Here is a 17,947-nt window from a genome sequence, read left to right on the forward strand (position 1 = left end):
ATGTGTAGGAGTTCAAGCACTCTTGTGGTTGACATAAAAGCTTTGGTTGGATGAGTGTTTGCAACTTGCTTGCCGGCTTGACATGCACTACAAAGCTTGTCCTTTTCAAACTTCATATCCTTCAACCCTCTCACCAAATCATTCTTCATAAGCTTCTTGAGTGAGCTCATCCCAACATGAGCAAGTCTTCTATGCCATAGCCACCCAAGTATTGTTGTAGTGAATAGGCAAGTCTTCAAGTTTGCATCTTCGGAGGTGAAGTCAACTAGATATAAGTTGTTGTATCTAAATCCATTGAATATCACTTGATTGTCATCTACCTTGGATACAACAACCTCCTTCTCGGTGAATAAGCATTGAAAACCAAGATCACACAATTGCCCAACGGATAGCAAGTTGAAGCTCAATAAAGCAACATAGAGCACATTGGAGATGAAATGATCATTTGATATTGCCACTTTGCCCAATTCTTTAACCTTGCCCTTTGAATTATCTCTAAATGTTATTTTCTCTTGTCCATCTACCTCTTCATCTAGTGAGATGAACATACAAGTATCACCGGTCATATGTTGAGTGCAACCACTATCAATAACCCAATGACTTCCACCGGTCTTGTAGTTCACCTACACACAAGAGATTCAAGCTTTAGGGATCCAAACTTGTTGAGGATCCTTCACCTTCTCAACAAGTGACTTAGCCACCTAAATCTTTTTAGGCCTACTCTTGTTGGGGGTCCTAAGAACATGACTTTCATCTTTCCACTAAAATCTTTTCTAAGCATATAGTGAGCATTGAAAGCAAAGGGTCTAGCATATTTGGGTAAGGGTTGTGGTGGTGGAGTTTGACACTCATGAGCAAAGTGGCTTTCTTGTCCACACTCAAAACATCTCTTTGGCTTTGGCTTTGGCTTTGATTGTTGGTGTTGAGCTTGGGCCTTCATCTTCTCTACACTTGCCATATATCTAATGCCACTTCTATCCATCTTCATGACGGTATTCATGAGTAGCTCACTTTAGAGATGTTTGCCTCTAGCAAACTTGCTCAATCCCACCTTGAGATGCTCTTTCTCTATCTTGAGCTTCTTGTTCTCTTCCTTGAGAATATCATTGTTCTTCTCTTCCTTGAGTTTTTTGTTTTCTTCTTTGAGCTTCTTATTCTCAAGGATCAACTCTTTGTTATGATCAAGAGTTTCTAGCACAATGGTGTTGTGACTTTTCATCTCTTCAAGATCTTTCATGAGTTTCTCATTGTCACTCTTGAGCTTGACATACTCATCATAATCATTGCACTCAACCACTTTCATCAATTAAATCATCACATGAAGTAGCTATATCAATCTTGACAACATGGTTAGTAGCATCATGTGGCTCATTTAGTAAAAATTCTTGAGCAATAACAAGAGTATCATGATTAATCTTAAGAGTAGTGTATTCATCTTTTAGCTTGTTGTGGCTAGTGATGAGTTCGTTGTGCACCCACTCAAGTTTATCATATTTATCTTTAAGCTCTTTCTTGGAGAATTTAAGCTCCTTGAGTTTGGATGATATAGAATCATTTGTTTCTTTGAGCTCATCATTAGTCTTTTCTAATGTATCACACTTAGCTAAGAGTGAATTATTTTTAGCATCAAGTTTTTCATTTGTAGCTCTACTATTTCTAATGATCTTAGTGTATTTTCTTAGTATTTTGACAAGATCATCATATGTAGGTGAATCATCATCGCTATCGCTATCATCATCACTAGCTTGCTCATCATCACTACTATCATCACTCTTAGTTACCTTGAGTTCACCCTTGGCCATAAGGCATAGGTGTGTAGAGGATGATGGCGATGGTGGCGGTAAGGATGAAAGATCAATAGCAATGGCGGCCACCTTCTCATTGTCACTATCATCATCGGATGATCCGCTTGATGAATCAATGTCCGTGAGCCAATCACTGACAATGTAGGCCTTGCCATTCTTCTTCTTCTTGTAGAAGTCCCTCTTTTTGCCATCTCTCTTCTTGTATGGCTTGTTCTTTTTTTTCATCTTCATCTTCATTGCTTGAATCATCTTTCTTGCCCTTGTTTTTGAACTTGTCTTTCTTGGGCTTTGTACATTGATGAGCTAGATGGCCAAGTTCGCCACAATTGTAGCAATCCATCTCGGAGATTGGCTTTCTTCTTGAGCTAGTGAAGAACTTCTTCTTGTCGTCAAACTTGATGCCACTTTTATTTAGCTTCTTTAGCATCTTGGCGGTCTTCTTCACCATGAGAGCAAGACTTTCTTCATCGTCTTCATCACTTGAGCTCTCATACTCAAGTCTTGCCTTGCCCTTATCTTGGCTAGCTTTGAATGCTAAGTCTTTCTCTTTCTTCTTTGTAGAGGATGAGCCATCTTGTGGCGTGATGTGCATGTACATCTCATGAGCATTGATCTTTCCTAAGATTTATGTCGGTGTAGCGACGGAAAGATCACCTTGATGTAGCACGGTCACAATGTGCCCATATTTGTCAATGGGGAGAACACTCAAGATCTTTCTCACAACGTCGGATGGTGACATTTGAGTAAGTCCAAGCCCATTGACTTCCTCTACAAGAACATTTAAACGAGAATACATTTCATTAGCACTTTCTTTGGGAAGCATCTCAAAAGAATTTAGCTTTTTAATTACAAGATGATAGCGTTTCTCACGCTCACTCTTAGTTCTCTCATGGAGCGCACAAACGTCCGACCATAGTGCATGGGCGTCTTTGTGGTTTCTTACACGATTGAACACATCTTTACAAAGGCCTCTAAAGATGGTGTTGCGAGCCTTTACATTCCATTTTTCATAGTTCACTTCATCGCCTTGAAGTTGTGCGGTATTCTTAAGGGTTGAGAACCCTTGAGAGGCGGCTCTAAGAATTCCAACGTCTAGAGCTTCTAGGTATGCCTCCATGTGAATTTTCCAATATAGAAAATCATCCCCCTCGAAGATAGGAGGAGGTCCATCCCCATGAGACATTTACTCTAAGCGGTTAAGCTTAAAAACGTGAGCACGAGGCTCTGATACCAATTGAAAGGATCAAGATGCCCAAGAGGGGGGGTGAATTGGGCTAATTCTAAATTTTCTTGCAATAATCAAATCCTATGGATAGCCCAATTAACCCCTTATGCCTAGAAAAGTGTTTCTATCAAATTAACGCACAAAAGACTTGCAACCTATGTTCCAAACTTACTCTAGCATAGCAATTCTATGAATATAAAGACAAGTATTGAATTGCTTAAAGTAAATACTTAAAGTAAATGCTCAAAGTAAATGGAGAGAGAAACACGACGATGTTTTGCCGAGGTATCGGAGAGTCGCCACTCCCCACTAGTCCTCATTGGAGCACCCGCGCAAGGGTGTAGCTCCCCCTTGATCCGCGCAAGGATCAAGTGCTCTCTACGGGTTGATTCTTCGACACTCCGTCGCGGCGAATCACCCAAAGCCGCTCACAACTTGAGTTGGGTCACCCACAAGCTCCGCCGGGTGAACACCAAGCTCCCAATCACCACCAAGCCGTCTAGGTGATGGCGATCACCAAGAGTAACAAGCACGAACTCTCACTTGACCACGCGAAGCCTAATGAGAAGATGGATGCACACTTGTCTACTCTTGATTCACTAATGAGGTTTCACTCTTGGATTCTCAAATCACAAACACCTTACTAGGACCTTGCTCTTCTTGGCACTCACAAACGCGTTTCTCAGCTGTTGAAATGAGCAAAAGTGACTCCACACACGAGTGGAGCTTCTATTTATAAGGCAGCCTGAAAAACGAACCATTATGAGCTTCTATGGGGTGACCGGACGCTCCGATCATGTTGACCGGACGCTCCGGTCAGTTTAACCCGCGAACCAGTAGTAATGAGTTGACCGGACGCTGGATGCGTCCGGTCGCATAAAACCCTTACTGGAACCTTACTGAACTCGACCGGACGCTGGATACTCAGGGTCCGGTCAGTAGTGACCGGACGCGTCCGGTCACACTTTCTCGAGTCTGGACCCTTACTGGAGTCGACCGGACGCTGGCCCTCAGCGTCCGGTCACATTGACCTTCCAGCGTCTGGTCACACCAGACTTGTTCTCCTTGGTCAAATGAACTGACCGGACCCTGCGGCCAGCGTCCGGTCGCACCGGAGCCAGCGTCCGGTCAGTATTTGACCCTCCATTCACTTTCAACTCTCGATCATTTGTGAATGAAGTTTGCTCCATGGGATCAAAGGGCTTCGTAGGAGCTACCTAGAGCTAGTTTTAATAAGTGTGCACCACACCTAACTCACTAGACTCAACTAGGTCAAGCTACCCGTCCATACCTCCTTTAATAGTACGGCCAAAGAAAAAACAAAGTCCTAAACTACTCTAAGTGTCTCTCCAACTCCAATCGATACTTAGAACTAGTCATCCTTAACCTTGTCGTCCATCCTTTGAAAACCGAAACGATTTCCATCGTAGGGGCATGACAACTTTGATTGCCCGATCGATCTCCATTACCATGACATAACTTAATTGCATCTGCAAAACACACGTTAGTCATAGTAATCTTGTATTGTCATTAATCACCGAAACCTAACTAGGGGCCTAGATGCTTTCAGGAGGCCAATAGAGAGACCGAGCCCAAATGCAGCATCTGATCCACCTGGACCTGACGTGTCCGGTCCACAAATTTCCTCTCTGGATGCTTACTGTTGTTGACCGGACGCGACCTGTGGTGCGTTAGGTCACAATGTTCTCAACGTCCGGTCCTTCGTGAGTGCTACGCGCTCTCTGCTATAGTTGTGCAAACCTGCGCATCCGATCCTGATTAGGAGCCAGTGTCCGATCGTCCTTATACCCCTACAGCGCCCGGTCATTAATTTGACCCTCTAATCACATCCAATTCGAAATCCTTCGTTAATGAAATTGACTTCCGATGATCTTTGGGCTGTCCCTGAGCTACCTAGTGCAAAGTTTAACAAGTGTACACCACACCTAAATCATTAGACTCACCTAGATCAAGCTATTAGTCTACACCCCCCTTAATAGTACGACCAAAGAAAAAAACAAAGTCCTAAACTACTCTAGGTGTCTCTCTAACGTCAAATGACACTTAGAACTAGTCTGTCCTCAACCTTGTCGTCCATCCTTTGAAAACCGAAACGATTTCCATCAATAGGGGCATGAAAACCATAATTGTTCAATCAATTACCATTACCATGACCTAATTCAAATTGCCTCTGCAAAACACACGTTAGTCACAGTAATCTCGTGTCGTTATTAATCACCGAAACCCAACTAAGGGCCTAGATGCTTTCAGAACACACAACTTCGATAGTCTGTCGGGTGTCCTCGGGGATCCCGAATCATCCAATTTTCTCATCCAATCAAGATCATTACAGAAGACATTGTAGTATTACAACAGTTGATACAAATATATTATATCAGAGTTAAAGAGCGGAAGTATTACAAACCATAAGTTTTGCCTTCTCAAACGAAGTAGGGTAGCATGACTAACAACTTTATTCATTACATAAAGGTGTCATCCTGCCCAACGATGAGAGTACAACACATCTACTGTTGGCTACCATCTTCCAGAATTCTAAATAGTTTAAGAGATTTTGAATTTTGAAAACCTATACTTGTAAACTGAAAACTGCACTTAGTTTTAATGTTGAAACACAGTTTCAATTAAGCATTTTTGGTGAATTAATTAATGGTTAATTAGTTGTCAAACAACTCAACCAATAGCAGAGTTGCACAATGCAATCTTCATATCAAATCATGGAACAAGAGTTGCACAAATTTTGTTCATGAAAATTCATTTAATAAATACCCAAGAATTGAACTTAATAACTTCATTTAAGGGACAACCAAAATGGCCAAGTGTGAATTTCGGCATTATATTCAATCTTTGAGTTCAAATTTAAACATGCTGGATTCAAAAACTCAACTTAACTTAGGTACAAGTGCAAAGCACTAACTTAGTACTTCAAACTTTATTTTAGCAAAATTTTATTTATTTAAGAATTTTTTATTCCATAAAATCACAAAGGACCTTAATTAATATTAATGACAACATTTCATGGAGCATATAAAACACAATATAATCAACATACATTCATTCTATTTGGTGCAACTATAACATGATGATCACAATGCAAGTTCATTATGCTTGATGATGACATGATCAAGTTGTTAACTAGGTGCTTAACACCTAGGGTGTTACACCTCACTCATATTTGGTCCCGTATGAGTGAGGATCCTGTCGGGGACACCCCCCTCATCTCTCAAATACAATGAAACACAGCTCTCCTGCATTTTTTAAAAAAAAGTCCTTGTACGAACTAGTTTTCTTCAATTCATATGAGACAAGCTTATGTCTTATCCTAACTGTAACCTTGTGCAGAAAAATCTCCACGACAACAAGACATTAAAAAATGGAAAAGGCCTGAAAATATCTTAAACTGGAGTATTTAAGTAACCATCTTGTCAAAAGATAAGTCAAAGCAAGATTACTTTCTACCTGGAAAACTAAAATTTTGCCGAGCATGACAAAAGCTTTATCACTGATATATGTCATCATTTCTAGCACATAATTAGTGAGACATGTGCAACACCATTTGCTGCTATTCAAAAGCACTGAAAATCCCATATTTATTTTATTGGAAATGACTATTACAAAAATAACATTTCCAAAGAAAAAGAATAGGTTGATACAGAAGAATTTTGGAGGAGTGAACACAGTGGGAGGACTAGATGACAAGTTTTAAACTCTTACATTAAATTACAAGAGAACAGAATGCACCAGCAAAGAAAGAAGAAAAAAACAGAAATGTTTATAAATACTTCATCCTCAATAATAGATAAGGAGATCATAGTTAAGATGAATACCCAGAGAATATCCTCAAAAACTTTCAAAGCATAATAACATACTTCCTTCATCTGTTATTGTCCTTGTACATTCAGTTTGATTTTGTAAGAATTTCAGATGGCACATTAGCTTTGTAAAACACCTTTATCCAAGGTAATCATACAAATTTAGAGGTATGGAGGTGTGGACTAAAGATCAAACTAAAACTTTAACAATATGAACCCGCCCCCCGCCCCCGTCTCAGCAAATGTTCCAAGCTCCTAAATTGCTCCCATGGATCATTATCAAATCTCACTAATGCTAAGATCAAATCTATAAACCCATTAAACTATTTTCTCTTGATCCCATCAGCCTTCTTCCTACCATATTCCACATAATCATATGTAATCGGTTAAGTCCAAAATTTTCTAGTAGAATTCAATGGTATACGACCTATCAATAATGCAAGTATGCTTGCTAGGTACTCCCAGTTCCATACAGATTGTTCCACAGTTACATCTTGCAGAACACAATCCACCTCACCAGCGAGGCATCGGAAGAAACTAAATAAAAGAACAACCCCAGTAAACTATAATACAGAAAAAAAATATAAATTCACTATTTTTTAAGATGTACCGATGAATAAGTCATGAATTACACTCATGTTGAACAAGAATGTAAGAAGGTAATTACATAACACTAAACAATCAAAAGCAGAGAAAGTCTGTAAACTAACCAGTGCCGCGATGTATACACAAGAAAACATTTCTGTATTAATTAGCATGCGCATCTTCTGAGCAAAATGTTTTGATCATCATAGATTCCTCAAAAAGAAAATATGCAATGAGCTTCTGCTGCTGCTCTATCCATCTGTCAAGATCTTGAGGTAATCATTCCATCAACTGCCAGATTTCCTGAACTTGTTACCTGCTTTACTCTCCAGTGAAAGAAGTGCTGATCAGCATACTAGAATTGCTCGAATTAATCATGCAGTCTGGTAGAATGCCTTGCAAAGATATTTTTGAGAATATTGAACATTATCTGTGTCCATTCGTAACAACTGCCATTTTTGTCACCACACAGGCACTTCATGAACAATTATGGTTTCACAATACCACCCACACCTCTTCGCACCCTGGCCAGTTACCTCAAACATGAAATTCTCAAACAGTCCTTTGTTATCAGAACCAGTTTGGGGTATCCTGTGAAAATAGACATTGGTACAGCATAACCGAAAGATCCACAATGCATCTTTGGTTCAGCGTTTGCTATTTGATACCACCAGTGTTCCCTTGGACATAACATTACTCATTTAAGTGATCCCACAAGAAGCTTCATGTTCTGCACATCCTCCTGAGTTCTCTCATGCTTCGCCGGCTTAAACAGTTTCCATAGCCCGGTCGGATGTCGCCGCCTCGCCGTCTCGGACCTCTCCCTGACCAGGCCCCCAAAGATCCTCTCACACTCCGGGTATGGCTTGACAAACATGTTGTAAAACCTCCTGCGGGTGAGCGTAACATAGTGCTTCATCTCCACAGGGTCCCCAAGCCCGCCGACGGATTTCAAGTGCTCCACCACATTGTGCCGCGGGATGATCCACCTTTCTAGGTTCACGCCCAGGAACTCCGGATACTGCACTAGCCACCCGACCTCGAATCCCATCGTTTCCACCAAGTACTCCACTTTCCTCTCCACGTCCTGCGTCGAATACAGCATCGCCCGCGGCTCGGCGGCGAGCACGCGCAGGGCGTCGTGGCGGGTCATCCCGCGCGCGCGCAGGAGCTCCACCCGCCGCCGGGCGGCGACGGCAGCTCGGAGCGGGCCGTGGGCGAGGATCTGGTCCCTCACCGCCTCCCGGCACCGGAGGTTGCGCAGGAGGTCGAGGAGGCGGGACGGCTCGCCGGGGTCCATGGAGAGGAGGCCTTCCGGGTCGGACGCTAGGGCGGCCTTGACTTCGCCCCCAGGGAGGCGGAGGCCCGCGAGCTCGTGGAGGAGGCGGCCCAGGCGGGGGTGGGGGTGGGCGTGGGCGCCGGGGAGGCGGCGGAGGAGGGATGCGGACTCCGCTGCGGTGAGGCCGGCGGCGCGGTGGAGGAGCTGGTGCAGGTCGGTGGCGGCGCGTGGGTGTTGCTGGGGTTGCGAGGCTGAGGGGCAGTTTAGGATGCGGTCGATGCGGAGGAGCTCGCGGACGTCGGGAGGTAAGGAGGATGTGGAGAGAGGGGAGGGGTGGGGGAGGAGCCCGAGGAGGGGGCGGCTGCGGCGGAGGGCTTGGAGAGCGACAGCCATGACGGAGCGGCGGCGAGGAGAGCTGGAGAAGTGGCGGTGCCTCCCCTGTGACAGGACCTCTGCTCTCTATCGAGTTTGGCACTCTGGCCCCACGATTTTTTTTACCTGGTCAAGGTTAAAATTCCTAAAGGCCCTATTTCGGATCAAAAGATTTTCTACATTTTAGAACTCGAAAAGTGAAGGAATTTTGGAAAACTTTCCTACATGGAATTATTTTCCCTATATAAGAGCATTTGGAACTTGATTGGATCTTACTAATTCCTTTGAAACAATCCAAACGTTTTATTTGCATCTCTCCCGTATTCTAGACTCCTATATAGGATTTTAATTGCACAGACATTTCGATTTTTTTGTTTTTCTAATCTTATGTATTTTTTTGTTTTTCTAATCTTATGTTTTGATAATCCTGTTGAATGCCTAGAGGGAGGTGAATAAACGTATCAAAAAATTTACCGTAAATGCTAAGTTCAAATTTATCAGCCAGTGTCAGACCCGACAGTTTGGGTCGGAACTCCCGACGTCGTCAGAAGTTCCGGCACAAACTGTCAGAAGTCCCGACATCTACGTAAACTACAAAGCAGTGCCAAATTTAACTTTGCGAATAAATAATCTTACAACCCTACTTCCTAGTGGTTTGGTGAAGATGTTGGGTCACTCCCTTGACGCTAAAATGTCTCCAAATCGTAGATCGAGTCCAAAACCTAAAATAAAGTTTGGGAGATAGCGAGGCAAACAAATACAAGTAATTTCGAGCAAATCACAACAACAACAAGAACGCGGGACATAAGGATTTATCCCGAGGTTCGGCAACCCCATAAAGGAGCTCCTACGTCCTCGTTGTTGGTGTGACCACAAAGGTCGGAGTCTCTTTCACCTCCTTGTCTCTCTCAAAGCAACCACAAAGGTCACTTGAGCTTTCCACTAATAAATCAAGGATAACACAAACTTCTTAAGGTTCTTTTCACAAGATGGAAGCTCTTGGGCGACGTCTAGCCGGCTAGGGGCACAGCCCCAAGAGTAATAGACACAAATCTAACCGGGTTGACGAAGAAATCAAGTGCTCAAGCTCGCCAAAGTGTTTTTCTCACTCAATCCACTCTCCTATCACTCAAATCAAGTTTGGAGCAAATGGTAGGGAGGGGAGCCTTGAATGCTTGGGAGCTATTTTAGACGAAGGTTGATCGTAGTGAATCAGTAGGTGACTGTTAGAAGAGAGGAGGGGGCTATTTATACTCATAGTAGAAATCTAACCGTTCATATCTACGTCGGAAGTTCCGACGCAGATCTCGGGACTTCCGACCTCTAAAGAAAACATTGTTCACAGCTAGATCAAAGTCACTATGAGCAGGTCAATGTCAGAACTCCCGGCATACGTCAGGACTTCCGACAAGTGTAGACAGCAGGCTAACCAAGGTCTAGGTGTTGGTACTTCGGACCTGAGTCTAGACTTCCGACCGTCGGGAGTTTCGACTCACGTCGGGACTTCTGACGGCCACAGTCACTGCACAGGCCAAGTGACTAGGCGTCGGGAGTTCCGACCATCGAGAGTTCTGACTTACGTCAGGACTTCCAACACCAAAAGTCTCGAAAAAATATTATACGTGCCCGTAAAGTGCTACGGCGTCTCTCTTTTGATTTTATTTTTATACTTGAGCACTTTATCTTCCTCAGACCACTTAAACTTGCATCCCTCTTTATAGTACGGCGAACCTAAACCCAAAAACAAGAAAGGTAAACTTGAAGGGCATTTTGAGTTCGTCCGCCATTTGTACTTGAAGAAATTGAGGAACACCATTTCATCTTTATCAACTCTTTGAATCTTTCATGTGACTAATAACTGCGACATATCTCATTAAGATCACATTAGTTCTTAATTTGGATGTCATCGATACATCAAAACCCACATAGGGGGCAAATGTACTTTCAATCTCCCCCTTTTTGATATTTGATGACAACCAACTTAGGTTTTTATAAAAATAAAAGAATTTAAAGCTTTTGAACCCCAAAATTTATAGATAGCTCCTCCTTAATATATGCAATGAATTTGAATTTCAATGATGATCGTTTATCCATCATTTGCATATATCAAGATATAAGAGCTCCCTAAATTTTGCAATTCGTGGAGTGCCTAAGCAAGTGTGTGAACAAATATATAAAGAGGTGATGCAATATGACATGATATATTCACAAATATATAAAAGAATGTATGACCAAGATCAAATAAAGGAAACTTGACATCACATGGCCATACAAAAACAACAATCACCCTCATAAGTAGAGACAAGCACAATATCTAATAATATAACTAGATAATCATAGACTTGTCCTACCACCATTCATCACACACACACATATATATATATATATATATATATATATGTTTATCACATAGTGCCACCACACGACATAGTTCATAGAAGCTAAAGAATTGCAGCACCTGCTCGACCGCCTCGTTGCGTGCCGCCCAACCAGCGCCGCCGGAACCTGCCGCGTCGTGCTCGCTGCACTCTCTACCTGCGACCATGTCCACGTGAAGAAAAGGGAGAGGAAGAAGACACTGAGGACTGACATGCGGGACCCATGTCCTCGTGTAGAAATCAGCTTCGGTTAAATTAGGACCTCGAAAGGCCAGCGCCGGCCCACCGGCGTGATACCGAGCAATCAGGCCGGAGCGCCACTGTGGACAAGGCCCGGCCCATCACCCACCCCCACCCTCCCTCCCTCCCTCGTGCGCGCGAGCGTCGCGCTCCAGGCCTTCCACTTCCTCGTCTGGCATCGCGAACCCCGCACCCCACCCGGCACACCCGCCTACGGCCCACCCCCTTCTCCGTGTCTCTCAGCGGCGGCGGGCGCGGTTCTCCGGCCATCACCGGGCGCATCCGGTAACTCCCTATCCCTCACTCCCTTTTCCTCTCTCTCAGTGCGCTTACGGTGGTCCATAAGTGGGCGCGCTCGTGTGGAGACCTGTCGCCGCAAACCCTAGGTAGGTGCGCAGAGCTGCGATAGTTGCGCTCGTACGGCTTAGATCCGCACGGGAATAACAACAAATAATCCCGCGAACAGTAACGCCGCGAGGAGCTGTTCACTAGTTGCGGGATTACGAGCGGTGATGTTTCGCCGCTGGGAATTTTAGATCTCGATTCCCGTTGCGACGATTTGTTTGGGTTATTGTCGGAGCTGAGACTTAGATGCAGCAACGCCAATGCTTTGACTAACCTCTGAATTGTGTTTTGAGAGCATTGGGCGGGCCCCTCTTGTTATCTTAGGGCGGTGTGTGAGGATTTGCTGGATTATGCTTTTGATCTGTAGCGCTCCTCATTTTGTTTTACTTTAGGTTTAGATTTAGACTGTATGGCAATTCTTATTTGGAACCGCAATTTAATAATTGGAAAGACCATACCTCTGCTTTGTCTATTTTAGTTGAGTTTTGAGCGGAAAGAAGCAATAAACATACATGTTAAAGCTTGTCCAACACCGGTTGAGATGGTTTGGACATGTCCAACGGAGACCTCCAGAGGCACCGGTGCGTAGTGGAATCCTAAGCCAGGATAGTAACGTGAAGAGAGGCAGAGGAAGACTGAAGTTGATTTGGGTAGAGACAATAAAAGGAGACTTGAAAGGATGAAATATACCCAAAGACTTAGCCTTAGATAGGAGTGCTTGGAAAACAGCTATTCACGTGCCTGAACCTTGATTGCTTCTGCTGGGTTTCAACTCTAGCCTACCCCAACTTGTTTGGGACTTAAAGGCTTCGTTGTTGTTGTTGTTGTTGTTGTTAATGCAGTTTCCATGGTAAATACTAGTCTGCAGCTTGCATCATCCTTTGACTTATGATTAGCCTGATCTATTCTATGCCATGTCACTGGTGAATTTTAAAATTGTTTGTATCTTTCAAGCATATCTGATGAACTGTGCATCGAATGGTGATGAACACACTTTTTTTTGTTTTGTTACACATAACGTTAGTGCTCATGAATGATTTTGTATGTGCTAGCCTGATGCTCAGGCTGACATGATTTGTAATGTGTCACAATACACCGCTCATAAGTCCACTAATTATGTCTGATTTATCATGCCTGTCCTGTTATTAACACAATCTGTTATGTTTCGGTGCAATTACAGGAAAAACTATGAGGAGGTACAGCCCCCCTTATCGTAGTCCCCCTAGGAGAGCATATGGTGGCAGAGGAAGAAGCCCCCCTCCTCCTAGGAGGGGATATGGAGGACGCAACAAAGAGGGTAGTGGAAGCCTTTTGGTCCGCAATATCCCATTAAGCGTCAGGTACAGAAACTAATACCGTGTGCGTTTTCCTTCCACTGTTAAAATAATATAAACTGATTTCCATTTTTATGACCGTAACATTTTAAATAAAGAAGCAAATACTACTTTGGTACTTTCCTCGAGTAGCTGACTTCAATTTGCATGTCAAACTTTGTCAGAGCGGAGGATCTTCGAGTTCCTTTTGAAAGGTTTGGTCCTGTCCGGGATGTTTACATTCCAAAGGACTATTACTCTGGGTGAGCTGTACTAAATCACCATATTCTGTGACTTATGTCTTAATTACTCAAAAAGATCCCTCTTGCTGTTTCTATAATATTTGGAGTTCTAAATAGCTGGAGACCTGTCTAGTTTTTTGGCCATAATCATCAAACTAATTTTCTAGAGGCATGAATTATATGAGCAGACATCCTATATTTAACAAAGTGAACACTAGTGCATACTCCAACTTCAGTGCAACGTCCAATTTGCAATGTGCTTGATGTGCTTAAGCTCTGATGAATCTCATGTTATTTTTTGCAATCGACTTGCACCATCAATTGTTATCTAACAGCATGATGGACTATAAACCTGTACTCTGCTTTCTCATAGCCAATTCATCGTTGCACTATGTGGATTATATTTTCTAAATGTTTCCCAGGGTTGTGTTAGTTTTAAGTAGAAGCATGCTCTTTGTTTGTCAAAGAATGCCTTTTAACATTACTAACAATTCATTTGCTTGGCAAGATAGTCTTGTCCGATGAAGAAGTTCTTCTATGAAGACAAGATTTGATACATTGAGAAAATTAATTTCATGAAGAGAAGATGAGAGATATATACTGGCTGGTACATGAGAAGATAAAAGAGTCAAGTCAATTTCAAGTACTTTTGTGACTTTACAAATGTTGGGGAACTTGAAGCGAATGATTTTACGAAGATGCTCTTTATGAGGATCACCTTACGTAGTTGTATACAAGAAACTTGGACACTAGAGCCTGGGTGTCTTACTGCTTTTTGCAACACTTGCTTCCCTTTTGATGGAATGTTTGTAAGTTGTTGACTGTGCTTCACCGAGAACCATAGAGGGCACAGTGAATATTTGAACTTGATGGTAAAATGCCAACAAGACACTATTGTGAACACTTTGCACCCTCATTTGTTTGTCACTTCCTTGATTTTTTTACCCGTCATACTGTCTAATAAAACCAACATATGCAGGGAGCCTCGAGGATTTGCCTTTGTGGAGTTTGTTGATCCTTACGATGCCTCTGAAGCTCAGTATCACATGAATCGCCAAGTTTTCTTCGGTCGGGAAATAGCTGTTGTTCTTGCTGCTGAGTCGCGAAAAAGGCCAGAAGAAATGCGCAACAGAACTAGAGTCAGGTATGGTATTCCTTTTTGTTGCAGTAGTAAATTTATGCCTCTTTTCCTATTAAATGCGCAACAGAACTAGAGTCAGGTATGGTATTCCTTTTTGTTGCAGTAGTAAATTTATGCCTCTTTTCCTATTATGTACTCGTTTGAAATGACTTTTTGTGATTGCTGTGCAGAGGTTACTCTGGTCATGAAGGTCGCCGGTCTTCTTACTATGGTAATTTTGCATTTGTATTTTCGTATCATTCGTGGTACTATGCTGTCCAAGCTGTACATCTGTTGCCCTGGATCCTCTGATTCTATTCAATTATACATTGTGTATCCATTTTGTCACTGCTTGTGGATGTAAAGGGGGGATGCCTGGGCAATCACATCAAAATTAGAAGTTGGCTGCCAGTAATCCTGAGGGGTTGGTTATTATCTCAAGTTGGATATCATATCATATCAAATCTTTAGTTTCTGAGCCGCAACAGTCCTACAGTACCAATCTATTGCCTCAGCCGTCGGATTCGTCCATCGACGGCCTCCGACTTCCTAATACAGTGCCCCGTGCCTTGTAATTAGATGGAATGTTTGAGGGCTTTCCGTGTAGCCTGTTTATGCCTTCAATGGTTTAATTTATTCTGCTATGGTTAGCCCCCTTCATCAAAATGAAAAACATTAAATACCTTTTATGTGACTGGGCATGATTGGTCAGGACATATTAGTTTCCTTTTAGCCTTCATGCAGCGTTTCTCTTGTGTGCATCTTATTAATTTAGCCACGGTTCAAAAAGGCGACGCTAGGCGGCCGCCTAGGCGCGACTAATCACTAGGCGAGGGGGTTCCGCCTGGCCTATGGGGGTAGGCGGACCCCTAGGCGGGCTGAGGTCGCCGGTGGGGGAGGAGCAGCCTCGGGCGGAGTCGGACGCCAGGCACGGGTGGCAGCGGGCGCGGACAGAGATGCGGGAGAGGGAGAGGAACCTGCAGCGGCAGGCTCGGACTGAGAGAGAGCTGCGGGAGAGGGAGAGGAACGGGCAGCTGCAGGCGCAGACAGGGATGCAGCCATGCGGACGAGAGAGAGAGAGATGCGGGAGAGGGAGAGGAACTGGCGGCGGCGGCGGCGGGCGAGAGAGAGATGCGAGCAACAGAGGTGGGCGAGAGAGATGCGGGAGAGGCTGGAACGTGGGATAGTTGGGCCATTAAATGGGCCTTCTTCTCTTTCTCCCTATTCCATGACCACTGGACTCCTATTTTTTCTTTTCTTTTAAGTATTTATGCATGTATTAGCCATCGCCTAGAAAAACGCCTTGAAACGCCTAGGCTAGCCTAGGCTCGCCTAGGCTCTAGGCCGTGGGTCGTCGCCTAGAAACCGCCTAGCGCCTTCTTGAACTTTGAATTTAGCAACAGATCATTTTTACACTTTGCCTGTTACTCTTCTGGTACTATCGTGACTGCTATCAAGTGCCTTATCAAACATCGCTGTAATACAGAGGACCAATATTTCTGCACCCAACCAATAAAATTCTAGATCTGTTTGCTGCTTCTGATAGGTGATGCATATATATTAGATAAAGCCCTCTTTTTTTTGAAAATAAAAAATGTGTCATGCACAAGTGCCTTTCAAAATTACAAATAGCATCTCAGGATTATATCTCCAGACACTACGAAAATTTTCTTGTGAAAAATCGAAGTCTGCAATTTACTTTTGTTGAGGTACGAAAGTACTGATAGCCTCTCATCTTCCATATAGGGCGGTCTCGTTCCCGTTCCCGCTCTCCTCGCTATCGGGGGCGTCCTCGGTCGAGGTATGCTTGGCTGATATAATACTTTTTTGTAAAAGCTCATGAGCTTTGATCTGTGGAACCTTTAACTTTTTATTTTTTTTAATTCTGTTATGTTTTTTTTAAAGCAGATCATACTCTCCTGCTCCAAGGCGGCGAGATGACTACTCAGCTTCTCCAAGGAGAAAGGAAGCGCACCGCGCATCTCCCAGGCGCCCGCCAAAGGAGCATGATGAAGATAAGAAGCGGAGGTCCTACTCTCCTGCCAGTAGAGATGATGCTGACAATGGTTATGAAAAGTAAGTAATTCATTGCTACACATGAATCTGGCTTCATCTGTCAATGTATATAAATTGAGATATTTCTTTTATCTTACTGTGTATACATTTGCTCCCACCTACTTTATTACCAGTCGCATCATAGTCTAATCTGTCAACTACTCACTGAAACTAGTGACCTGTTCAAAATGTCAAATACTAGTGGTTTCATTCATCCTCCAAACAGGTGTTGCTGCAGACTCCAAATTCACTTTTTTTACCTGTTTTAAACCACAGCTATGTATGTAGTCCCCTAGAATGCTTTTGTAGCAAGGAAATTTTTATTTTGGTGAACCAACAGATAAAAATACTATTGTTGCATGGGTTGTGAAATGAGTAAAGCAATGTGAAAAAATATGTAGAGTACTAGCCTAATCATGTACTAGCAACTAGCAAGAGCTCTTAAAGTCTCTAACAATGATATTAATGTTGATAGGAGGTCGCCCCCACCAGACAGCGATGGATCCCCTCCTCACCGCAGGTCCCCCAAGGAGTACTCGGGCTCACCTCCCGGATCCCGGTCCAGGTCCGCCGACGAATCTCCTGTTCGCAGTGATTGACTGACCGGTGGATGCTACAATATGATATGCACATGACTGTGTCTCACCAGCATATGGTCATGCGGTCAGCCCAATGCCTTTGTCGGACCGAGCTTACTAAAACTTACCCCCCTTTCGGGGGTGATATTGTATTGCTAAGTTCCATTTGTGCTTAGTATTAGCGCATACTGCTAGACCACCACTGTCGTCTGTGCTTTGTATGCTTTTAATCTTGAGTGAGGTCTGAGGAACCAGGGATCGTGTTGCTGGTGCTGAACTTTGGAACCTGTAGTAGCATGATGCTTGCTTGCTGGGCCACGGCCCGTTCACTGGGACCTGTTGCATTTGCCTCTTTTGAGCTTGGTTTGAGGACTAGACTTGCCGCAGGTGCTAGTAGTCCTGTGCTACTACGGTACTACTCTTTTTTTTTGAATTATGGAGCTCTATTGCTGCCAGTCAGCCAGTGGCAGATGATCTGGGATACCTTGTTGGCTGGTTGGGTTGCTTGCCCTGCAGAAGTTGTGGCACGGTGCGTAAAGCAGGGCCTTTGTCTTTGGGGCGTCGACTTTTGCCTGCCCCG

General features: G+C 43.6%; 2 protein-coding genes across 3 annotated transcripts; one reads left to right on the forward strand and one right to left on the reverse strand.

The window, feature by feature from the left end:
* Positions 1-7,435: 7,435 nt before the first annotated feature.
* LOC136504138 (transcription termination factor MTERF15, mitochondrial) lies at positions 7,436-9,278 on the reverse strand. The gene has a single exon (XM_066499010.1). The coding sequence runs from the start codon at positions 9,115-9,117 to the stop codon at positions 8,143-8,145; it is 975 nt and encodes a 324-aa protein (XP_066355107.1). The 5' UTR covers positions 9,118-9,278; the 3' UTR covers positions 7,436-8,142.
* Positions 9,279-11,844: 2,566 nt separating this feature from the next.
* LOC136504139 (serine/arginine-rich SC35-like splicing factor SCL30) lies at positions 11,845-17,696 on the forward strand. Of its 2 annotated transcripts, none has more exons than XM_066499011.1 (8): positions 11,845-11,999; positions 13,240-13,399; positions 13,558-13,635; positions 14,594-14,758; positions 14,926-14,966; positions 16,481-16,535; positions 16,643-16,810; positions 17,265-17,696. In XM_066499011.1, the coding sequence occupies exons 2-8, from the start codon at positions 13,248-13,250 to the stop codon at positions 17,386-17,388; spliced, it is 783 nt and encodes a 260-aa protein (XP_066355108.1). In that variant the 5' UTR covers positions 11,845-11,999; positions 13,240-13,247; the 3' UTR covers positions 17,389-17,696. The 2 variants fall into 2 exon arrangements, with proteins under 2 accessions (XP_066355108.1, XP_066355109.1); XM_066499012.1 differs by having other exon boundaries at positions 17,268-17,696.
* The last annotated feature ends 251 nt before the right edge of the window (positions 17,697-17,947 follow it).

Source organism: Miscanthus floridulus, chromosome 14 (genome assembly GCF_019320115.1).
Source record: "Miscanthus floridulus cultivar M001 chromosome 14, ASM1932011v1, whole genome shotgun sequence".
Taxonomy (NCBI): Eukaryota; Viridiplantae; Streptophyta; class Magnoliopsida; order Poales; family Poaceae; genus Miscanthus; species Miscanthus floridulus.